General features: G+C 40.1%; 1 protein-coding gene across 2 annotated transcripts in view; it reads left to right on the forward strand.

The window, feature by feature from the left end:
- The first annotated feature begins 6,379 nt into the window (after positions 1–6,379).
- The window catches only part of pde4dip (phosphodiesterase 4D interacting protein), a 98,636-nt gene continuing 82,663 nt past the window's right edge, over positions 6,380–22,352 (forward strand). The window contains exons 1-3 of one of the 2 annotated variants that reach the window (XM_063891381.1): positions 6,380–6,555; positions 18,701–18,753; positions 21,294–21,361. In XM_063891381.1, the coding sequence (XP_063747451.1) occupies positions 18,747–18,753; positions 21,294–21,361 (75 nt within the window). In that variant the 5' untranslated portion in view covers positions 6,380–6,555; positions 18,701–18,746. Of the gene's footprint in view, positions 6,556–15,730; positions 16,176–18,700; positions 18,754–21,293; positions 21,362–22,352 lie in introns of those variants that run through there. The other variant, XM_063891380.1, reaches the window with a different exon arrangement.

Here is a 22,352-nt window from a genome sequence, read left to right on the forward strand (position 1 = left end):
GTATTATGTCAACAGAATCCATATAACTGTATTAGGTTAGTTGAAAGCAATGATATTAAGTTGAAATAAAAAAGATTAGGTTCAACGTAATATTATTGCTTTCAACTAAATTAATACAGTTATATGGATTCTGTTGACATAATACATTTAATTAAACTCAACGTTTCCGTTTTCAGTGAAGGATCTTTAGTCAGCTGACCATAAAAAGGATTGAAGAGTTCTCTCTAAAAAGGAGAGAAAGGGGGTTCTTTAATTTTCTTTCTTTTCTGTGATGACATGTTGTGTCTCTACCTCTTCATGTTTCTCTGTGCTGCTGACTGAGGAGGAGAGCAGGAAACTACACACTCCATCTGCGGTGGCGTTTTCTCTAATGGGCTCCATGCTGGCCAGTTGGAGATGATTATTTGTAGAAACACGACACTGGGCTTGGATCAAATCAGCCGAATGTGGGCACATGTTGCAGGTCTGGGCAGGCATGTGTGTATCCGAAAACATGGGATACATAAATGTGTGTGTGTTTGAAAGAGAGCAAAAGAGAGGGATACGGTTTATGTGCCTTTTGATCAGTGCCTAAACTCGAGGCTATGAGGAATGTTTCTTTTTCTCCTTTGAAGGCAGTTTGAGTTTTCTCTAATAGTTTTGGTTCAGCTGTGTGTGCGTGTGTATTTGTGTGTGTGTTCAGCTCGGTATAAATGGGGGGCGAGCTCTGAAATGAATATCATTGTCACATCTCGTGCCAGAGCAAATTCCCCGTCCAAAACGAGCAATTTTGGAGCCAACGCCTGCCGTCGGAAAATCTGCCTTCAATTTTCCTTCACTGGTGGCTGTGCATGCGCTTACCCCTCCAACCCCCTTTTCTCTCATTCACACACACACACACACACACACACACACACACACACACACACACACACACACACACACACACACACACACACACACACACACACACACACTGAGCAGACCAAAGGCCACGCTCTTCCTCACACACCACTAACTGCAGATCTAGTTGGCCTGCAGCAAGTGGACCCCACAGTTTATTTTTTTTCTCAATTATCCATTTAGTGTAAGTGGCAGGCGCCTGATGGGCTCCATGCCGAGAGGAAATGTTTGCATTGTCCTCATTTAACAATGCCGTTTAAACTAATACCTGATTAGCGTGAGTGAGTCACCCCTGAAAATATATTTCGGAGAAAGCGAGCTGTGACGCTGCAGCTCTGTTTCTTTGTTTTTCTAGTTCCAGTAATCGCCTCCTACCATCATAACCTCTAGAGACTCACTGAAACTATTACAAACTTGAATTAGAGACACAACTTCTGTATTTGAACTCAGAAATTCTGAGCCATGAGTCTTGGCTGAATTTTCTGAATGCACTTGATTGAGATCCAGGTTGGAATACATTGAGTGCATATGGGAACAAAAAGAGAACCATGTTGTGGAATTAATGGAAAATATGAATAAAATACAAAAAGAAACCCATGTCAAATATTATGTTGTTTGATAATTGTGTTCTTCCTCTAAGGCAGCCGCCAGGATTTTGAAAATACAGGCGTGGTGAGTCAAAGTCCCCACATGGACACCTATTTGATTGTTGGATTATATTGCTTTCACGTTTTATTTCCAACAACGTTTATTTTAAAGTTGCAGGGCTTTCAGCTTAGCAAATCTTGGAAAGTGTATCCCAGCTCAGTAGTTGCACAACCAAGGATCACATGTCTTCCAACACGTTTATTTATCAAGCCTGAATGGCACTCCAAAGCCTTCTCTTTACTAGGGCTGTCACTTTTCATCCAAAATACAAACTACCACTTAAAGGCACAGGATTCTAAATTGCAAGCGCACCAGGTCATTTCCTTTTACTCCATCACTCCGATCTATAGCCTGACCTTTGGGCCTCTGAATAAACTACACTATAGTTCTCTTGAGACTGTTCTCCCAAAAATAACAAAACCAGATACAAAAGTTTGAAATGCTGTCGTCCCAGGTGTCAGATCAGGACACACTTTACTCTAGTGGACAAACAACATATTTTGGTTTTTAATTTGATGAACTTGTAAACAGAAAAATAGCTTTAACCACATCTCATGGTCTTCTGAAGCTGATGATGGCAAGTACACGGTTATGTTGTAATAATGTGACCTCATATTGAATTACAGTCATGAAATAGAAGTGCTTGTATGTGGGGGGAGATGAGACTACTGTCTCCAGATTCAAATGTGGCCGCTTCTGTGATCATTCTTTGTTCTTTCAAGAAGTTGGAAGTCACCACCAACTTCATAATTTTATGTTTGTTAACTTTTAAGCTGATTTTAGCTTTTGAACTTGAATCGTTTTTTTTAAATCACCTTATTTTTTTTACTAAAGATCAACTTAAATGTATTGAGTCTAGTAACAATAATTAAACTAGCCAGTAACAAACCCAACATGTGTTAGTTTTGTATTCGTTAGCCCCCCTCAGGTTGCAAAATCCCCCAAATTCCCGGAAACATGACAAGGACTTTACCTCAGTTACACTCTGCAGTTCCTGTTCCGAAAATCTGGACTTTGAGAAGTGGTCCTCTATGTGATCCAGACTCTGTTCACGCTCTACTGGATGAGCACAGGAAAGCACAGATGATTCCAGTACACACACAGAGCATGATAAACTGAACCGAGCCTCAAGCTTAGCCAAACTGCCATAAAAAGCTCTGACGCTGCACTTTCCAGAATGTGTCTGTTCTGATCTGCTGTAATTACAAGTTTCCATGACAGGGACCAACTTGGCGCAGCAAAAAGTTAAATCTGAACTGAAACAATGCCATGATAATACAATATGACCAGGGACTTTACATTAAACATCATCCAAGGGTTTTCAGTTGGACTGCTTGAGCTCTGCAGTTTTTTATCTGAGGAATTCAGTTTTTCTTTTGAGTCATCTGTCTGAACGGGTCTCATGAAATCTCTGAGACGCCTCTCTTCCCCTGAGCAGAGTCTCTTCTTGAGCTTTATATTCCCCTCTTCGCTCATTATGTGTGCTGTTGGACTATTGTGCTATGGAAGATATTTTTTTCTCAGTCAGACAGCCCGCCCTGCACACACGTTACATCTATAGAGACAGCTGGAATGATGGGAGAGAATGAGGTGGTGATTAAAGGGAGAGCAAAAATCAGGGAAAAAGAGAGTGGTTCATCAAAGACAACTCTGACCTATACAGAAGCATTAGATTTATTTGAAAAATCCTGCTTAGCTCATGGCAAACTGTAATTTCAGTTCACCATTCTCTTGCAGAATTAAGTGTCTTGTGACCTGCAAACGAACCCACTAATACTGCAATTATTGTTGGGTGTATTTCCTGCCTTAATCAAAGATGGATGACAATACCTGGAAAAATGTTAGCATAGCTGGGGACAAAAACTGGAAGCGCATTTGATACTAGCCTAGCTTTATCAAGATTAGCTAACCTTGCTATCACCCCTTCAGTTAGCATATCATCAACTATATGCTGATACTGGCTGCTGATTTAGCATGTAACATTGAGCTAGTTTAGCAAAAATTGTGTATATAACATTTAGCACTGACATGCTCGTTCTGTATTTAAATGTGGTGCTGAATTTATTGTATTTTGGTCAAATGAGAGGCTTTGTAGTCAAATACACAGAAATACAACTTGATGTAGCATTTTCCCATCATAGTTCACACTTCTTATAGATTGTAGTACATATTTCTGAACTTAATTTTCAGGAATAATCATATATTCTGACATTTGTCTTCGTTCTTGCATCTATGGCTTTATCATGGTGATACTTGCCCTCCCTGTCGGCCTCCCCTCTAATTCTTGAATTATTTTGGGACCCTGCCATACACCATCTCTCCAGCAGATGCCCTTTGACTTTCCTGCACTTGCTCAGTCACCATGACCCAGCTCTAAGGTCCTCTTGGTTAGTCATTTCGTGATTAAGCCTCACCTGTTCCTTATTCCCTCATTCAGCTCCCACGGTATAATCACCAACCACGGCCCTCCATTGCCCAGCAGTTCCTGTTTGCCTGCTGACAAAAATAAGTCACACTGGTGATTCAAAGGTAGAGAGTAATAGTTTGTATCTGTGAATTAAAAGATAGATTGTTACCTGGGGATAAGGTTTAAGCGATTTGCTTTGGTAAGTTCAAGTCAAAAGTTCATTTGGAGTGGCATTTTAATGATTAGGGTTGTACACTTTATAATTTGTCATCATTGGACCCTCATGGGCATTGCCACCATGAAGAATAGCAGCTTCAATCACCCTCACCATTTAACAGTGAGTAACAACAGAAAACATTTCAAAAGTAAAACTTTAAAAATACTTTTTTTTGGGACATTTATACCATGTGTGGGGACGGACCAACTTTTTGGCTTAGAGGGTGGAGGTAGTGATGAATATGAGTGGCAGGCCGGTGACAGGTTGGGTGTATCCTCCAGTGATGAACATTTTGATCTCTTCATCATCTCCGAGTGCAGGAATGATGTAATATTAACAGTTAGATGAAATGTCCTGACATCAGCCTGCACGCCACGCACAATTATGACAAATTCAAACAAACACAGCAGGAAACTAAAAAAAGGGCTGATTATTTTCTACAACAGAGTAATCATATCAAACATTAATAAACACCATGTCAATCATCAACACACCCAGAGTCAGTACTCACTATGTATGATTTGTGCAATGGGTAAACTCACACAGACGTTTATACCCATCAATTTCCTTTAAAATATTAGCGTTAGTATTAATATATAAGTATTAAATACTATTATTAACACCTGATTCAACATCATGAGAACCTCACGTATAGTTTGCAGCTGCCTGTTCACTTGCAGCTATGATCATTCACCATGAACTACGTCAAACTGCTGTAAATATATCCATTTTTGTATTATTTACAGATTTAAAAAAGACAGAGATTTGAGTTAATCAGTGAGCTTTGGGGCAGAGCCAGGCAGCTGTTTCAGAGTACTTCAGGTCTTTATGCTAAATTAAGCTAAGCTAACAGGCATGCAATTTATATTAATCTAAACATAACCACCTTTTTAAAGGAAAGGAACTCTATACTTTCCAGTATTCCTCCCATCTGCGCCAACCCCAGATTAACTCTTCTTTTGGAACCTTGTCCTTTGTCAGTTTTGGTGTTTCACCTTTCTATGTTTTGTAGCTCCTTGGTTGTGTGCTTACAAACACACTTTGTAGAGACGTACAAGGTCTCTGCTTCAGAACCTGACACAATATTAGGGTGAGTCACAAGTGACGGTTCACAAAGAGGAAGTCTATAGATTCATTTTGGTTTTTTTTAAATCCTACACATTTTTAACCGGGATAATTCTTACAGTTTCTTTTTAAAACCATTTTCGATATCTGTAGATATTCTTAAATGGTTTACATGCACTAAGTAGTTTCAGAAATCAAAAGGCAGTGTGGCCACTGATCAGGCCTTGCACAGTGTTTGTGTACTATGATGGGTTCAGATGCAATCCATAGACAATGGATGAAGAGAAACAAAGGGCTGTAGTTCAGCATTTGGCCACCAGGTGACATAAAAGCAATAGTTGGCACTGGTTCATGTTGTTGCTGTGTGGGAGACCTGAGCAATGATGAAACGAAACTAAAAATATATAAAAACAGTACAACAATATAAAGATATATTAATGAGCATATCCTTCAGGGAAACAGACCACACACATTTAAAAACTATCTATGTGTATTTGCTTTAGAATAAATATACTATTTCTGGTTTGTTTTGAATTGTCAGTATCTATAAATAAAGATAGATAACTAGGGATGTTATAATTTAAATTTGGTTCAGAAATAGTTCTTATAGCCTAATATCTATCTTCTTGCAAATGGAATATTTTCAGTCATTGACTACATATAAAGCACACACCTTTTTCATTATTGCTCTCTACCATGGGTCCTTTTGTGTTTTCAAACCCTACTAATTCCCACAAACATACAAAGGACATGACCCCAGTGTGTCCTACATGATGGCTTATGATTAGCGCAGTCCCCACCTGTGTGACGTAGTTACCTGATGGGATCTCCCTGCCTGTTTACTTTGGACCGTGTCCCCCCCCCCCTCAGACCATGCTCTCCTGTTCCTGGTGTAACACCTTTAATTCCACAGACTCATCATTCACTGTGCGCCACAACCAATGCATGAACCCCCCCTCGTGCATCACGAGGCTTTTTCCTTTGATGTTTGGGTCCGCTGGGGGGGGGGGGGGGGGGGGGGGGACATCTGACGCGTGAAATTTCGGTCTGTCGTTTATTGGGTCGCGGAGGGGGGGGGGGGGTCCCTCTCTGCTACCGACCAATGAGCTGAAACGGGAGCATCGGCGGTGCGTCTGAGCAGCTGCAGCATCCAGAGCCGGCTGGTAAGTGCGGATGCTGGCGGTTGGATTCGGGATCTAATCGTGGATTTTTGACGGATGGTTAATTTCAGGATACCGGTGATGCTCCTGGAGCATATTGTCGACGTGTTTGAAAGAAGATGGAGAAGGGACTACTGCTGTCACCGCCATAAACAACACTAGGAAGGGACTGACAGGTAATCCACTGCAACTACCGTGATATAAGTGGTGTTACATATTACTTATCTGCATATGTGAGCAGAGTGTTACTAATATGAGGGTTACTGTGTTGTGTAGTTCATTTCAAACCAGGATCCAGAGTGTTGATGTTGACTGTGACAGCTGTCTGTCTGCTGCCCTGAGCCGAAAACTGTTTCCTGTTCAGTATTGATGTATTGATTAGTGAACTGTATCAAACTCAGCTGTGTGTGTGTGTGTGGGGGGGGGGGGGGGACATGTTGTTTGATTGATTAGCTTTATCAATCAAGTTTCAAGGAAGTAAGTTCTGAAACTTTGTTGAATGAATGGAGGCCAAGAGCTTCCTGTATGATGTAAAGACAGTGCTTTGGGATGTGTCGGCAGAAAATAGGCTAACACATTACAAACGTGTCCATTAAATCCATAATGTTGCATAATTCTTAAAGTGTAACACTGAGGTCCTAAAGGCAACATTCATTAAGGGTATTGATTATTGTGCAGCTTCAAGGATCTTTTACTTGCTTCATTATTCATGTCATTGTCTCTCTTAATTTCTTATTCAAATATCTTGAAAATCCCACAAACTGGAGATCCACTTTACTCCTTAACACAAACTTTAAGGTTCCATACAATTGGTACTTCTTTACAAACTGACCTTGAGTTCGTTTTGGATACATTAAGCTGTGATTCCTAATAGTCTAAACACAGCGATGGTTAAGATAAAATAATAAACTTAAGTATGACAAAATCATTCAATATAGAGATTCATATCTTATTAATAAACATCTGATTTGAATGTAATACTTGTAGAAATTATGTTCTGGGGTTATTTTTTAAATTTCTACAGCAGAAAAATGATCAGTACACTTCCTGTAGGCTATTGTTAATATTTAAGCCAAAACATTACACTGACTTATTGATTTTGTTTGTAAAAGTGGTCTTTAGTAATATGAGCCTGGGTTAGGGGGTTGGTATGATGCTCATTAATAATGAATGCAGATGCATGCCTAGGTTTAAGTGAAACATCTGCAGGACAATAATTACGACTATGAACCAAAGAAAGCTTTGACAATACCCTCACTTGATTGTGTTTGTATCCACATTTTGATACGATAAAATCATTGCTTTACTGTTTTTATTAGCAAACAACAGAGTGATGTTTTATGGGTGTTTTTTGGCCTAACTGTTAAAATGTGTATCATGATTCCAGCCCTCTCTGACACGGTCTTGTCCTCGTAAAAAAAACAGCACATGTTGACAGTTACTCATTGACAGCTTGTAAAGAAAGGATCAATTTAAGTGGCCAATACACCCCCCCACCATCCTAACAGACGGAGAGAGAGAGAGAGGAGTTCTGTATTTCGTACATATGATGGACAGAGATACAGAAAACATCTTTAAATCTTATGTTGGATGCTAAATAGCACAAATTCAAAGGTTTTAACCCCTGTCATACTCAAGTATAACTGATCAGAGGAGAGCTAGGTTGCTAATCATTAGAGGGATCTCAGGACTTCTAACTCTAAAAATTGTTAAAATGAAAATTGTCAATACAGGTTTTCTGCTTTAACTTACATTTTAAAGTCAACGTTGATTGTACAATATGTTGGCAGCAAAATAATGACACCATTGAGTTTAGATTGGTCCTCCATAAGCCTCACCTATACTATACAATGAAGGATTGATTTATAGCACAAAGCTGTGGAAAACAAAATGCAAAGGAGTCCTGTGAAGGATTGAGGATAAATGGCAATACAAAAAAATATTCTACCCAGATGGTCTAAATATGTATTTAAGTTTGTAGTAAGTAGGCTCTGATGAAATGGCATTCAATGCAGTTTGGTTTTTGGACGCAGATACGTAGGTGAAATAGTGCATATATAACAACATTTTGTTGTCTTAAAATCTTCAGACATCTGTTGGACTGTGGAAAATTAAGTTTTCCCATGTATGCATGTTCTGTCTTATACAGTGTAAAGCATAATCGTTACTGCCATATTGCTGAAGCTTAGTTGCGTGTGATTTGGTTTATCAAATGCTATGCAACATGATGTCTGCCACTAGCTTGGACAGCCAGCTGATGAATTGACTTCATTCGTTTTGTTTGGAGAGGCTTAGTTGTAACTTGTCAACTGTGTTTACCGTCTACAGTAATATTTATGTGGGATTCATCTCTCAGGTTGTGAACCAGTGTTCCCGACAAAGAGCTTGACAAACAGAAAGTTTCCCAACCCAATAAACATCTACGGCTTTCATTTTGTTTGGTGAAGCTTAGTTGTAGATTGCCAGCTTTGTTTTCTGTCTACAGATGGTTATTTGTAGGTTTGTGTTTGTGTATTAAGGATGACATTTAGATGACAGAGGTTCAGGTTAGGATCAGGATCAGCTGTGGTAGTGAAGGCACTACCACAGCTGATCTGGTGACAGCAGCCTAAAGAAAGAAGGAAAAGGATGAAGTTAGTCAATGAGGAACACAGACAGGGAAGGTTACCTGGGAAGAGTGGAAGAAGGGTGGATGAAATGTGTGATCGGGATAATAACAGGGTGTATGTTTCTCTCCGTAGACTCCCCCTTCTCTTCTACCATGTCTGTCTGCTTGCTGGTTTTTCTTTTTCCCTTACTGTAACTCCCTCCCCCCTTCATTTGGCCTCACCTCAAACCATGATTATAACCTTCTAAGATCACTCATCTTGGTAAACTTTATGATGAACCACATGTGTCAAAGCATCCAAACCAACTTGACTGATTCTAAATCCAGGAGAAACTGTCCTCGTTGTTTCTCTCTGACCCGGTTCGAACATCAGAGTGTGTCTAAGGTATCTCTATCTGATCTTCTGAAAATAAATATCCAAAAGTAACTCAACGTTTCCGGTTAGGGTGTGAATGTGAGAAGTCGCAGTACCCATGTGCTCCGGTGAAATATTTGGACAAAAGATAAGTAAACCCACTCGTTTGAAAGTGAAAACAGTTTAAGCCAATTGTCCGAAGTGTATGCCATACTATATAGTTAGAAATACTGAGAATGCCGTCGAGTAAACCCGGTAAAGTTAAAGAATAGAAGGTAGAGGCTGAGTCTGAATTAGCACAAGGAGAAACGGAAACCTCTCATGCTACAGAAGGGATTTTAGCAGCTATTCAGGCTCTTAGGCAAGAATTTTCTGCCCAACTCCAAGAAGTTATATCGTCAAACCGTGGCATTAAAGAAGCCATTGACTCCTTCTCCGAAAGACTGGGAGGTGCAGAATCACGTATAAGCTCTGCGGAGGACCGACACAGCAACCACCAATAAACAGGTGCTAGCACTCACCAAGTCGGTGGAATTCATGGAAAACCGTCAGCATCGCTTAAATTTGAGACTGGTGGGCTTGCCGGAAAAAACCGAGAAAGGTGACTTAGTGTCGTTTCTCAACCAGTGGTTGCCTGAAATCCTTGGTCCAGAAAATTTCGTGAATCCTCCATCTATTGACCAAGCCTTCAAGACTCCCAAGAGCAGCAGCCTCCGCCAACAACAATCCAAACCGAACACGGGCTCCTCGTGCTATCATCATGAAGTTGCGCTGGTTGAACGACAGAGACCGGATGATGAAGGCAGCTCGCAAGAAGAAAGCTGTAGAATTCGAAGGGACCCGACTGATGTTTTCCCCCGACCTTTCAGCAGAGATCGCAGCAACGGAGGAGATTGTTCGATGGAGTGAAATTCCGACTAAACAGCCTTCAGATCGAGTATGGTTTACAATTCCCGGCTAAAATGAGAATCTTCCATAATGGTAAAACGCTCAATTTTTCCAACCCAGCCGATGCAGAGGCATTCGTCCAAAAGATCGAAGGAGAACAGTCCCAGACTGAATGTAACGTGGACTGAGTGAGTCTTGCTAGTTTAGCACTTGGGTCCATTCCAAAAAATTATTCCAACTATTTTAATGAATAATTTCGGTCATGTCTTAGATTGGTAAAAATTGCTGTTTCATCCTAAAATGCGATCATTAAGTTTGGTTATGACGCAATGGGCCAGTAGGCTATAGGGTTTTTTCACATTTTTAATTCTGCCGGACATGGGTTTACTTTTTTATTGATCAATGTTTTGTATCTGCTCCGTTATTGAGAAACGGCGTAGGTGTTCTGGTCCTCCAATTATGTGCATAAGGGTGAAAGGGGTCTGTGCAATTAGGGGGCACAGGGTTTTTGGAGAGCTCTCTCGCTGTTCTCAAGAGTTTCTTGTTTTCTTTTCTTTTTATTATCTTCTGTGTTTTGATGGTGCACTGTTTTACTTTGGTCAGAGGGATGCTGATATAATAACTTTATATAATATTGCTAAGGCTATGTTATGAGCAATGCTCCTTTTCTCATTATTACTTCATGTAATGTTAGGGGTATGAGAAAATTAGTTAAAATTAAGCAAATACTCTCCAGACTTAAACACCTTCAAGCTAAAGTTGTTTTTCTATAAGAAACTCATTTACAGTTAGACGAGATTATACGCGTAAGAAAGAGATGGCCAGGGCAAGTTCTTGCCTCAGGTTACTCTTCACAGGCTAGAGGAGTAATAACCCTTATCCATAAATCAGTCCCTTTTAGGATTCACAAATATATTCACGATCCTTCAGGTAGATATGTGGTGGTCAATAGCACATTACTGAACCAAGAAATTACTTTTGCAAACATTTATGGGCCCAATACTGACGCTGCCACATTCTTTAATAATCTGTTTATGATGGTTTCCTCCTTCAGAGGTGAAATAATAATGGGGGGAGATTTTAATTGTGCCCCTAATCTACTTTTAGACCGGCCTACCAGAAATGGCACCTCCCATTCTAATTCCTGCAGGGCGATAAATCACTTTGGTTCAGAACTGCACCTATGTGATATCTGGAGAATCAAAAATCCCAATACTCGAGAATACTCTTGCCACTCCAACACACACCAAACACAGGTCAGATGATTTCACATACAAGTAAGGCCAATCAGATGCATCTACTCTTTACTGAACTTGAGCGAGATATTAAAGATATGGAAAGGGAGATCTCAGTGAATAATTTACCAGAGATTATACCGAGGCTCTCCGAATTAAGGGCTAAATATAACGATCTTACTGCAAGTAAGGCCTTAAACAGTATCACTAGGTTAAAACAGACATACTATGAGCAGGGAGAATCTGCTGGAAAATTATGAGCATGGCGCATTAAAACCCTACAGAATGAAAGGGCTATTACAGAGATTGAAACTGAGGGGGGGGGCAAAAACAAACCCAATCGAAATTAATAAAGCTTTTCAAAATTATTATATGAACCTTTATACATCAGAGACTCCATATACTAATGACCTCCATTCATTTCTACACCAGCTTTACATTCCAGTGCTAAAAAAAGGGGTAAAGGAGGAGCTGGACTCCCCTATTACAATGGAGGAATTGTTTGATGCACTGTTCTGCATGAATAGAGGGAGAGCATCTGGTCCTGATGGACTACCTATAGATATTTACAAGGGCTTTAAGGAGATGCTTGTACCACCGCTCTTTGATATGTTTGCCGAATCAATTAAAGCAGAGCATTTACCACCCTCCTTATGCAATGCATTAACAACACTGATTTTAAAATCTGATAAACCCAACTCAAAGTGTGGATCTTATCGTCCAATTTCATTTATAAACTCCGACGCTAACATCATTGCAAAAGTGCTAGCAAAACATCTTGAAAACCATCTCCCTATTCTGATACTTCCAGACCAAAACGGGTTCGTAAAGGGCCGCCAAGCTTTCCATAACATTCGTAGAGTAGTAAATATTATTCATGCTGAAGGGAGAGTCGAGATACAGCTATAATCTCCTTAGACGCTGAAAAAGCTTCGGAGATTTGGGTTTGGTGAGTACTTCTGTAAGTGTGTGAAATTGCTGTACCACTCCCCTACTGCTTCGGTCACGACCAACTTTGTAACCTCTCAGCCCTTCAAGCTCCAACGTGGAACTAGACAGGGGTGCCCCCTTTCACCCCTATTGTTTGCATTAGCAATTGAGCCACTTGCCATAGCAATTAGACAATGCAGAGGCATAACTGGCATCACAATAGGAATGGTAGAAAACAAAATAGGTCTTTTTGCTGACAACGTAGTTTTATTTCTGACTGAGAGGTCTATTCCTAATCTCCTTAAGATAATAATTAAGCACTTTTGGGTCATTTTCAGGATATAAAGTTAATGAATCTAAGTCAAATATCCTTTTCCTTAAGGCTTCTGAGAGAAGTAACCCCCCAGTAGTCACCACATTTAATAATGTTGGAAGTTGTATATATCTGGGGATCAATATCTTGTATCCACTAATTATGATCCAGTGATATCAGGAGTGACTAGCCTCATTAAAATGTGGTCAGCAATGCCTATTTCAATGATTGGCAGAATTAATATAAAATGAATGTCCTACCTACATTTTTATACCTATTCCAATGCTTGCTGTTACCACCACCAACTAACTTCTTTTCAAATATGACCAAAATGTTCAGAAATTTCATTTGGAATAACAAACGAGGAAGACTGTGTCTCTCCCTACTCTACTTACCTAATGACAGGGGTGGGCTGAAACTCCCCAACCTCAAAGGGTACTACTGGGCAAGCCAACTGTGGACAACCTCTTTTTGGTTTAGATCTACTTCATTCCTCTCTTGGGTGCATATTGAAAGAGAAACTTCTCACCTACCTCTATATTTGTATCTTTACTCTGGTGATCTGGCAAAACTACGGAAAGCCACAGGCAATCCGTTTGTTTCAAATACTATCCGTGTATGGCATGAAGTTCACAAATACCTAAATGTTTCCCTTAAAATGTCCCAGTTCACACCCATTTTGGGAAACAACAATTTCCCTCCAGGGGAAAAAGACAGAGGATTCAAACTTTGGGCAGACAAAAGTATTTGGAAAATATCAGATATTTTTCATGAAGGTGTTCTTATGTCTTTTGAAGATATCAGACAGAACTTTGATCTGCCAGTTAAACATTTTTTCAAGTACCTTCAAATTAGAGACTTCATTTCTAAGACTAAACTGATCTGTCAGCAATAGATAAGGTGGTAGCTTGCCTGCACCAGAGAAGACTTATCTCTATTCTCTATAGGACTCTAATGTCAGGGTCACAGGAGTCATCTGATGACATGAGACGTGCCTGGTGTGCTGACCTAGAGGAAGAATGAACTGAGCCTGAATGGCTAACCATTTGTAACATTTCTCAGGCACAAACATACATCTCAGGTCTCAGACTCTTACAATATAAGTGGGTTATGAGGCTATATATCACTCCTGTAGTCCTGAATCATTTCAATGGTAATATTCCTGATGTATGTTTTACATGTGATGCACATAAAGGAACTCTTTTCCATTGTTTATGGTCCTGTACAAAATTACAAGAATTCTGGAGAAGTTATCCTCGGAAATCCTTTATTAGTCCCACAGCAGGGAAATGTACAAAACCTCTTTGGTATCTCAATTGATGTGGTAAAAAGATCTACCAGGTACCATGTGTTATACACAACTTTTGCCAATGGAAAACCAAAAGAAGGGCAAGTTGAGTTGAGATCTGTATGATGCAGTGGAAAACTGTTTATGTGAGAGCTCTTAATCAGCTCACTAGTTCACAACTTTAAAAAAAAACATGTCTGCTCATGTCAAAAGTTGTAGTAGTTTTTGTTGCAAGCAGCCAACACAAAAAAAGTGATGTTTCCTTTCAGTTTGGTAACGTTTTTTATTTTCTATTTCATCAAACTTGTCATGATCCCTCACATTAATACAACCATTTTGGGAATTCTGTCTCCAAAGTTGAAAACAAACTACTAAACATTCAAGTCTCCAATTGAACTGAGCAGTGGATCACAGAGTTAAGGATTGTGGTTTTGGCTGATTGCATAACGTGTTTGGCTCAGCAGAGGGAAGCCTTACAGTCCAACCTCTAATGTTAGGTCTCCTCCCTGCTCAGACCTGCAGGCCTGCACTCCCACAACCCATCAGCACTCCTGACTGAACCAGCTGCATGTGTGGAATGTGAGGCAGGTATGTGAGGACATTGCTCTTGGTGGAGAAAGCAAAAAGATACAGAAAGGGAGAGAGATTCCTAGAATTTGAACACAAGCCAACAGTGCATGTGTCTGCAGACTAAAGGTACACCAAGTCCTGCATCTGGAATGTTTTTTGCAAACACTTTAGGCGTTTGAAACATACAGTTTGAGTTATTCTAAGGGCCTCTTCACACCCACCAGACTCCATTAACAAAACCATTAATTTTGCATTACAGAATGCAGGAGTTGCTGGTCTAATGCTGCCTCAATTTGTTAGGGTTAGTTTAGTTTGTGTTTTTGTGTAACTTTTGTAAAAATGGAGTCACCAAAGTCGCACAATAACAGAAACTGAAAAAAAGATTGAGGCAGCCATAGACCAGTAACTTCTGTTTCTGCATGGTAAAATGACAGTTTTGGTCAATGGAGTCCGGTTATTTTGGAGACAGCATAGACGAATATGGCAGCTACAGTTTCCCATTGGAAAAGGCTATTTGAGGCAAGGTTAAGAGGTGAAAATATTGTAAATATAACATAATATACACTTAAACTAATGACTTAATACGTTTTTGACTTAAGTACCCAAAACCAAACAGATGATTATTCAAGTTTGAACTAAATACTGCAGTTTTTTTGTCTACCACACACTCCATCAGACTAAACCCTCCTGTTTGGAGGAGGAATTTCCATGGCGGTTGATCCAGTCTCTGGGCCTTTGATCCTGCGCTCTCTCCACAAGCCTCAATGTGCTGCCCGTCTGTTTGAATCAACTCAATTCAGCTGCTCTGTTTGTCTTTGAAACGGCTTTTCTAAAAGAGCGATACTAGACTCAGATAATGTGGTTTTTAAGCGAAAGATTTGGGATGTGTCATCTGTGTGTGCATGACCCAGAAAGAAATGTAAAGCAGCTTGATGTGTGTTTTGTGCTGGAGGGAGGTTTGAATTCATACCCTGTTTTACCTGCTGGAAGCGTGCTCCGACATGTCACACACACCTGCAGGGGGAGGAGGGGATGCATAAACACACAACACAGGCACATACACACTACGGCCCTTCTTGTGCTCCACCCTGCTTTTAAAAAACACCAGGGGCAAATTGTGAATTGACAGCTCAGTGACTGTTTTATCAGGAGGAAGACGTTGGTGCGGTCTGTGCACATGCTGACACACACAGCTAGTGGAGCGTCTGTTCTGGAGCATGCTGAAACAGATCACTCTTTCATGCTGAACGGGCAGAGTGTGTACCTTTGCTCCCCACTGGTGTTTACCTCCGCTCTCTGCTACTGCTTTCTGCCACGTCAAATGACCGGCTGGGTGCTTGGCTCGCTCCTCCGGGAGTCTCTTGGCCAAAAGAGCCTGACTGTGGTCACCCTGCTCTGGGTCTGAGGAGTCACAAACTACTGGCTGGAAGATTCCAAGCAACTCGAAGCCTAGCCTCTTCGGGAGCTTTGCTTGTTGGAGGATAAACAGATGTGTTAAGATACTTTCGAGACAGTCAGACTGAGGACTCACCTGATAGTTGAGGAGATACTGGATCAACTGGAAGTGTACTTTTCTATGAAAAATGAGTGAATATCTTTACAGAGGAAGGTAAGGCTTTTAGGATGATTACAGCTCTACTGATGAGTCATGGGGGTCGGTGTGGTTTTGTCTTTGTTTGGGTGTGCATTCATGTATTTAATGTGAACAGAAAAGCCTGTCCTCTGCAGTGCATGCAGATGAATAAAGGAGTAAGTCTTCTGTACCTTGCAAAGAAACAGGACCTTTGTGCCATGGTTGCATAATGAGGTCTGGACTCCCACATGTGCCGTTCCTGCATGATGGGCGGCTATTGGCTGAGTTCATTTCAGTCGCTTTTAAAGCAAACACCTGAATTATCTTTGTTCACTGCTGTCATTCTGACCTCTTGAAGCCTGCCAGACGCAACACTGGGCTGGTTTGGCATGTTGTCAAGTCGAGTTAAGTATTAGAAATGTGTCTTACTTCTAAACTCACATTTCTCTCCTTTAGATGGTTTGGGATTCATTTGATTCCAAATAATCTGATTGGGTCATAAATATTGTGTGTCCTGTATTTATAGCTCTTCATTGAATCATCAGTTTACACTGATTGTAACTTTCAAACTTAAGTTCATGTTCTTTGGCACCCTCATTCCCTCAATGGGCTAAATGATACATTTCCTGAAGTTCAGTCAGGCACATTTGGTAACCTTGGAAACGTCATCTACAGTACAAAAGTCACTTGTGTGGTTTTAAACAAAGTTTGAACAGTTTGTTATTGCTTGCTGACCCACATGGCAGGTCAGTCAGTTTAAGCGACATACTTACAATGTGGATATAAATAATATGTCCAGTACTTTTTAGTTCATCAAATGTTTGTCTCAAGGATCAAGTTGTGGCTTGCCATAGTCAAGTGTCCATCTTTTCTTCTCAATTGAAAACCTAAAGGCAGTTTATAGAATCTTTAAGTTTTAGAATTATGTTTTTTACTTTACTATTCTTCAATAAATCAAATCAACTTTCAGATTTATTATACAGTCATTTTGGGATTCACATTCTGTGCCTTCTGAAAATATTGTGTACAATTAAATGTATCCCAACCACCTTTATTAAGACCTTTGTTTACTTCTGCAACATATTGAGATCACTAAATAACATTTGCGCTTCTATTGGCCAGAACTCCAACTTATTGTATGTGATAAGGTCGGGACATATCTAAGCGGTTTACCAATCACAACGGGGCCAGCCAGCTAACCAATCATAGCAGACAGCGCTCTGGTGTCAGACAGAGGGTGAAAAGAAGTGCTGCAGCACAGACAGTATGAGAAAAAAAAAACATGGGACATTAAAGCCTGTAAACAGGTCCCAGTAAAGGCACAAAACACAAATATTAACCAAAAAATGAGTAAAATAATAGGGCCACTTTTAAAAAGACATTAAGGAGGCAAATCATTGACCAAGAGGTTAGTGATCTTCCAGAAACTTCAGCATAGGTAAAATTAGGTGCAGAAGCATGGGTTGCTCAAATTTGAAACATTAGTTTACAGGGAACTGATTTGCTGAGGTTTGATGAGAAGTAGCCACACAGGAGAAAACAAATGTTCGCGACACAGCTGCTGTTAGAGTTCTTTACTGTTGTCTACTCAGCTTCTATTGTCACACGTGCACCCACATCTCCTGCAGCTCCTCCAGCTGTCCCCACCAAGTGTTCAAACCAGCATGGAGGTCTAGTAGACCAGCAGACACACTCACACACCTAGGTGGTCAAGATGCTGTTAATTTAACTAATCCACTCAATTCTCCAAAAGCCTTTGATTCCAGTGTTATTCAAAGGGTTGCTCTCACCCTGATGTGAAGCTCCTCTGCCTGCCTTATCCTCACTTTAGGTAATAAAAGAAGCCTTTACAGCCCCGCAAGATCGGCTCTGACTTAATCTCGCTCATTGATTATTCATGAAATGCTCCTAGCACATGCTAATGGAGAGAAATCCTCCCTACGTTCCTCTGATCCTAAAAAAGCCTCCTTTTATTGATACATTTTAAGCCACTTGAGATGTCTCAGGAGCCAACAGTCTTTTTTTATACTTCCTAAGCTAAAGAACTCATTCACTTTACCAGTCAATATTTACGTTAGGAAAATGAACAATACATGGTGCTCTATAAGTTACACTACCATAAACAATTTAATTTGTTATTGAAGTTTTGACCAGTCGGTGGAAGGAGTACAGGGATTCTTCCACTCTCCGTCTTTGTTTACTGTTTCTCAGCTGGTGAGTGATGACTGTGTGACTGAAAGCATGCGCTGACTCAGTTTCCACCACCAGTGTGTGAGTGTGCCTGCTGTCTCTGACATGTCAGTGGGAAAGCTCCTAGACTATTTTTGACCCACTGTGCTTTTTCAGACTTTTACCACATTTTCAGAGACACATTAAGCAGCAACAGCAGCAGGTAGGGTTAGAGAAGATAGTTCTTTACCTTAAATGTGGAAAAACAGGTTTCATTGCAGGCATAGGGGCAGCGTGTGTATGTGTGTGTCTGTGTGTGTGTTTGCTTGGGAAGACACATGGGACAGTGTTGAGTCTAAGGGAACTGGGCTGATTAATGTCTCTTGTTTCAGGCACTGTAGTGCAGAGAAACGGGCCAGGCCGAAAAGCATCGGACCTATGATGGGTAAGTAAATATTCAAAATATTGTTTAATATTCTTAAATATTTAACTTTAAAAAAAATCTGCCGTATCTAATCAATATTCTCTTGTGCCATTTGTCGTAATAGACCTTCCTGTCTTTTCCCCCCAGGAAAATGATATAAATACGCCTTTTTAGTTCACCCACCATGGCCTGATACAAGTTTCTATTTTGACTAATTAGCTGTTTGAAGCAGCAACAGTATGTTGCCACTATGAGGCTATGAATGACTGAGTGTGCTGGGACACCACCCTTTAAAAGGTGTGTGTGTGTGTGTTCTGGTCCTTGTAGGTGTTGATACCTTAGGCTACATTTAGACAGCATGGCGGGTAAATGTGTTTTGATCCGATGTTTTTGTGTAAAATTACAGGTTCTGTAATTGCTTGATAATTTCCTTGAAGGAGCTAAGTCATTTGTTCCTAATAGTAAGAAAAAATAGAGAACATTTGGAGATCTACTCATTTGTTAGTAGGTTTAAGAAAGGACCAAGAAATGACTTTACTTAAAAAATAACTAAACAAAGATGTATACACTCAAGTTTGTATTTGTTTCTAAAAGGAGATTTTTTTGCTCTCTTATCTACAAGTTGCTTTCTTACAAAAGGCTGTAAGGATTACACTGGAAATTAGGTTCAGATCATTAATTAAAGGTGTAAAAATCCTAAATGATTAGAAGATAAATAATGTCTAGGAAATTCGAAGGAAACATTGGGATTGCTAAACAAAAAGCGGCACCACTTTTGTCTGTTGTTTTTCAATGTGTGAAAGGAAAGAGATCCCAGATAATCAGACATTTGAATTGAGATTTGGGCCATAAACATTTCTGATCTTGCTGTCTTCAGTTGTGATTTTGGGAAATGTGCTAGTTGGCTTGTTTTCAGAGATTATAAGGTTAAGAAGTTTGGCTTAGTTTTGAAGACTTAAAAAGAAAATCCTGGAATCCTTTCAGACTTTATGCTAAGCTAACCACGTCTTTGACTCCAGGTCTGTACTTAAAAACAAGTATGACATTGATATCAATTTAAACAACAACGCCAAAAAGGTTAATTTCCTCAAATGTTAAACCATTGATCCAAGGCATTAGAGTTTGGACGAAGGAACACATAATGTCAATGAGGGCACTCACAAGTACGGTAACACAACTTATTTAATTACTTGTGTTGTCATAGTTTGACCAGTGCGTCATTCATACCAGTGTTGTGTAATATTTTACCATGGCGCGCTTCGGGCCTCAATCCAGAATAATTGTCTACCTTCATGTTAACGGAGTAGCTTTTTAATAATATTTAATGTACCGCAATTTTAAGCAACCGTCAGAAATCTGTGCTCTGCCAAAGTCGTCTTGATTACACCCCTCGGGGTCTGGCACGCCACCACCCCCGCCCCTATTCCACTGCAAACCAATTGGCCTGCTTTTAAAGGGATAAAATATAACTGTTGTATAAATCCCTTCTGTGTGGAGTTTTCTGGGAAAGCTCCTGGCCTCTTACAGATGATGAGTTTGGCTCTGAGACATCTTGAGACCTCTGGAAGTGTTTCAGCTGGACGTCGATATGCCTTGTCGAATCTGTGTGTGTGGGGGTGGACACGGCCCATATATCCAGGTTTAATAGGGTTATAATGAGGCGAGGGCTGATCAGGAGGTCTCAGAGATGCTAAAGCCAAGAGGGGTTTACATTTAATCTCTGTTGTGTTCCCCGAACAGCGGAACTACTTTAACTGTAGTTGTTCAAAAGTAATGGTCTACGGTTATTTGCTTTAAACACAACCAACTTTACTAACCTGTTCTGTGTGCTTCCATTTAAAAACTAAAGTAGACCAAACAGTCCTCACTTTTTTGCTTTTGGTTGAGCTTTGAAACATTTCACAGGGTCTTCATCAGCAAATGAATCTTAAAATGACCTTTATGTCTCCTGTCCCAAGTCCTGAAAGGGTTCTAAATAATGTAAACTCTTGTATCCAGAGTGTCAAGGTTTCAAGACAGCTAAGCATCTTTTACCCTCCTGATGAACACCATGTGATCAATCAAAACTTGGGGAAAGATTTGTTTTGTCAGCTGCTGGTTTTAGAAGTGCAGAATACAACGCGAAAGGCCAATATAATGTGGTAATTTTAAATATGTTATGACTCAAATATATAGTTCAGTTCAGGCTTTTCTGGTCCCCACATTTCTGAAATGTAACCCACTTGCGTTTCGCGATCAGCAAGGACCAACCAACCATTCAGGATCAAGGACAATAGAGAGTGCTTGTTGGACAAACCAAGATGTCTAGGCTCTCTTTGTTTTTTTGTGAACAACAGCATTGTTTAGATTGAGTCAGCAGTCAAAAAAACAAAAGTGGATCACAAAGTTTCTCAGGCAGAAGGGGTGATAAAACACACACCTAAAGAAAGAACAAGATTGAGGAAATGATGGTTAAAAATGAATGGATCCAAGTTTCTTTCTTTATTGCTTTACCCCAGATATTCCCTTAGAAAGGTACGTCTGCTTTAATCTATTAACTTCCTTCTTCTCTATCCGTGCAGATTTCTCATGTGATGAGACGGACAAAGGCCCACCGGTACAGATGCACAGCCTCAGAGAGTTTGAACAGGTAAGAACATGCGCTCGGATCCATGCTGTGTTTCACCAAGAGACTGATAAGATATGCATGGTGAAGTTTTTGATGATGCAGTTGCAATGAGAAGCACAAGAAAACTATGGAAGCAACATTAAGGAAAAGTGTTTTGAGGAGAGATGAGTCCCTGGTAATTTTAGTGTAGCGCTGCGTGTCAGATGTGTCCAAGCTTGTCTCTGCTCGGGGGTAATCACTAGGTGTGTTTGGAAAAATGATGTGGCAACTGAAACGCTGCATGAGTCAAGGATTTTCCTCCTCTCACGCTGAATCTCCACTGTTATTCTGTCTCTCTTATACTGGTGTGATACTATTTATTTCTAATTACTGTACAAACTGGATATTACGGTCGTTGCTTCAGATCTTTCTTCTTTTGCCCCTGGTCCTGATCCTGTTCATTGAAAAAGAATAAATACATCCTTTTTTGATTAATATATTTTCCAGATACATCAATAACGCTGCACAGTTGACAATAAGAAACACTGTATCTTAAAGATTAGATTCCTGTACAAGAAGCTGCTTTCAATTCAATTAAGTTTCGAGGGGAGCCTATATTTTCCCCAGGGAGTACGGTCACAGTTTGAACATGTGGTTTGAATAGCAGTTTAAAATAAAACTAATTGACGAGGTATAGTAATATCAGGTTTGTATGTTTTGTGACTTAAGTTACTTACATGATTGAAGTATGTGACATATGTTAGGTATTCAAGTCTGCAATTATGCTGGTTTCATTCGGAAAAAGAAGAGAGTTGTCCTGGGTGAAAGTCCTGTGTTTGTTTGACATTGTCAATTCATCCTGACCTCCAGCCTACTTGGACTAAGAACTTTTTCCCTCTAAACATAATTGTCAATGCAGTTTTGTTGAATGGGATCCTAATTTTTAGGAGCCCCGACTGCATCTAATGGTCCTTTTTTATATATAAAGCTGGTTGTCAGTTGACAGTGTTGTTTGGCATTGATGGCCTCAATG

Source organism: Eleginops maclovinus, chromosome 9, assembly GCF_036324505.1.
Source record: "Eleginops maclovinus isolate JMC-PN-2008 ecotype Puerto Natales chromosome 9, JC_Emac_rtc_rv5, whole genome shotgun sequence".
NCBI lineage: Eukaryota > Metazoa > Chordata > Actinopteri > Perciformes > Eleginopidae > Eleginops > Eleginops maclovinus.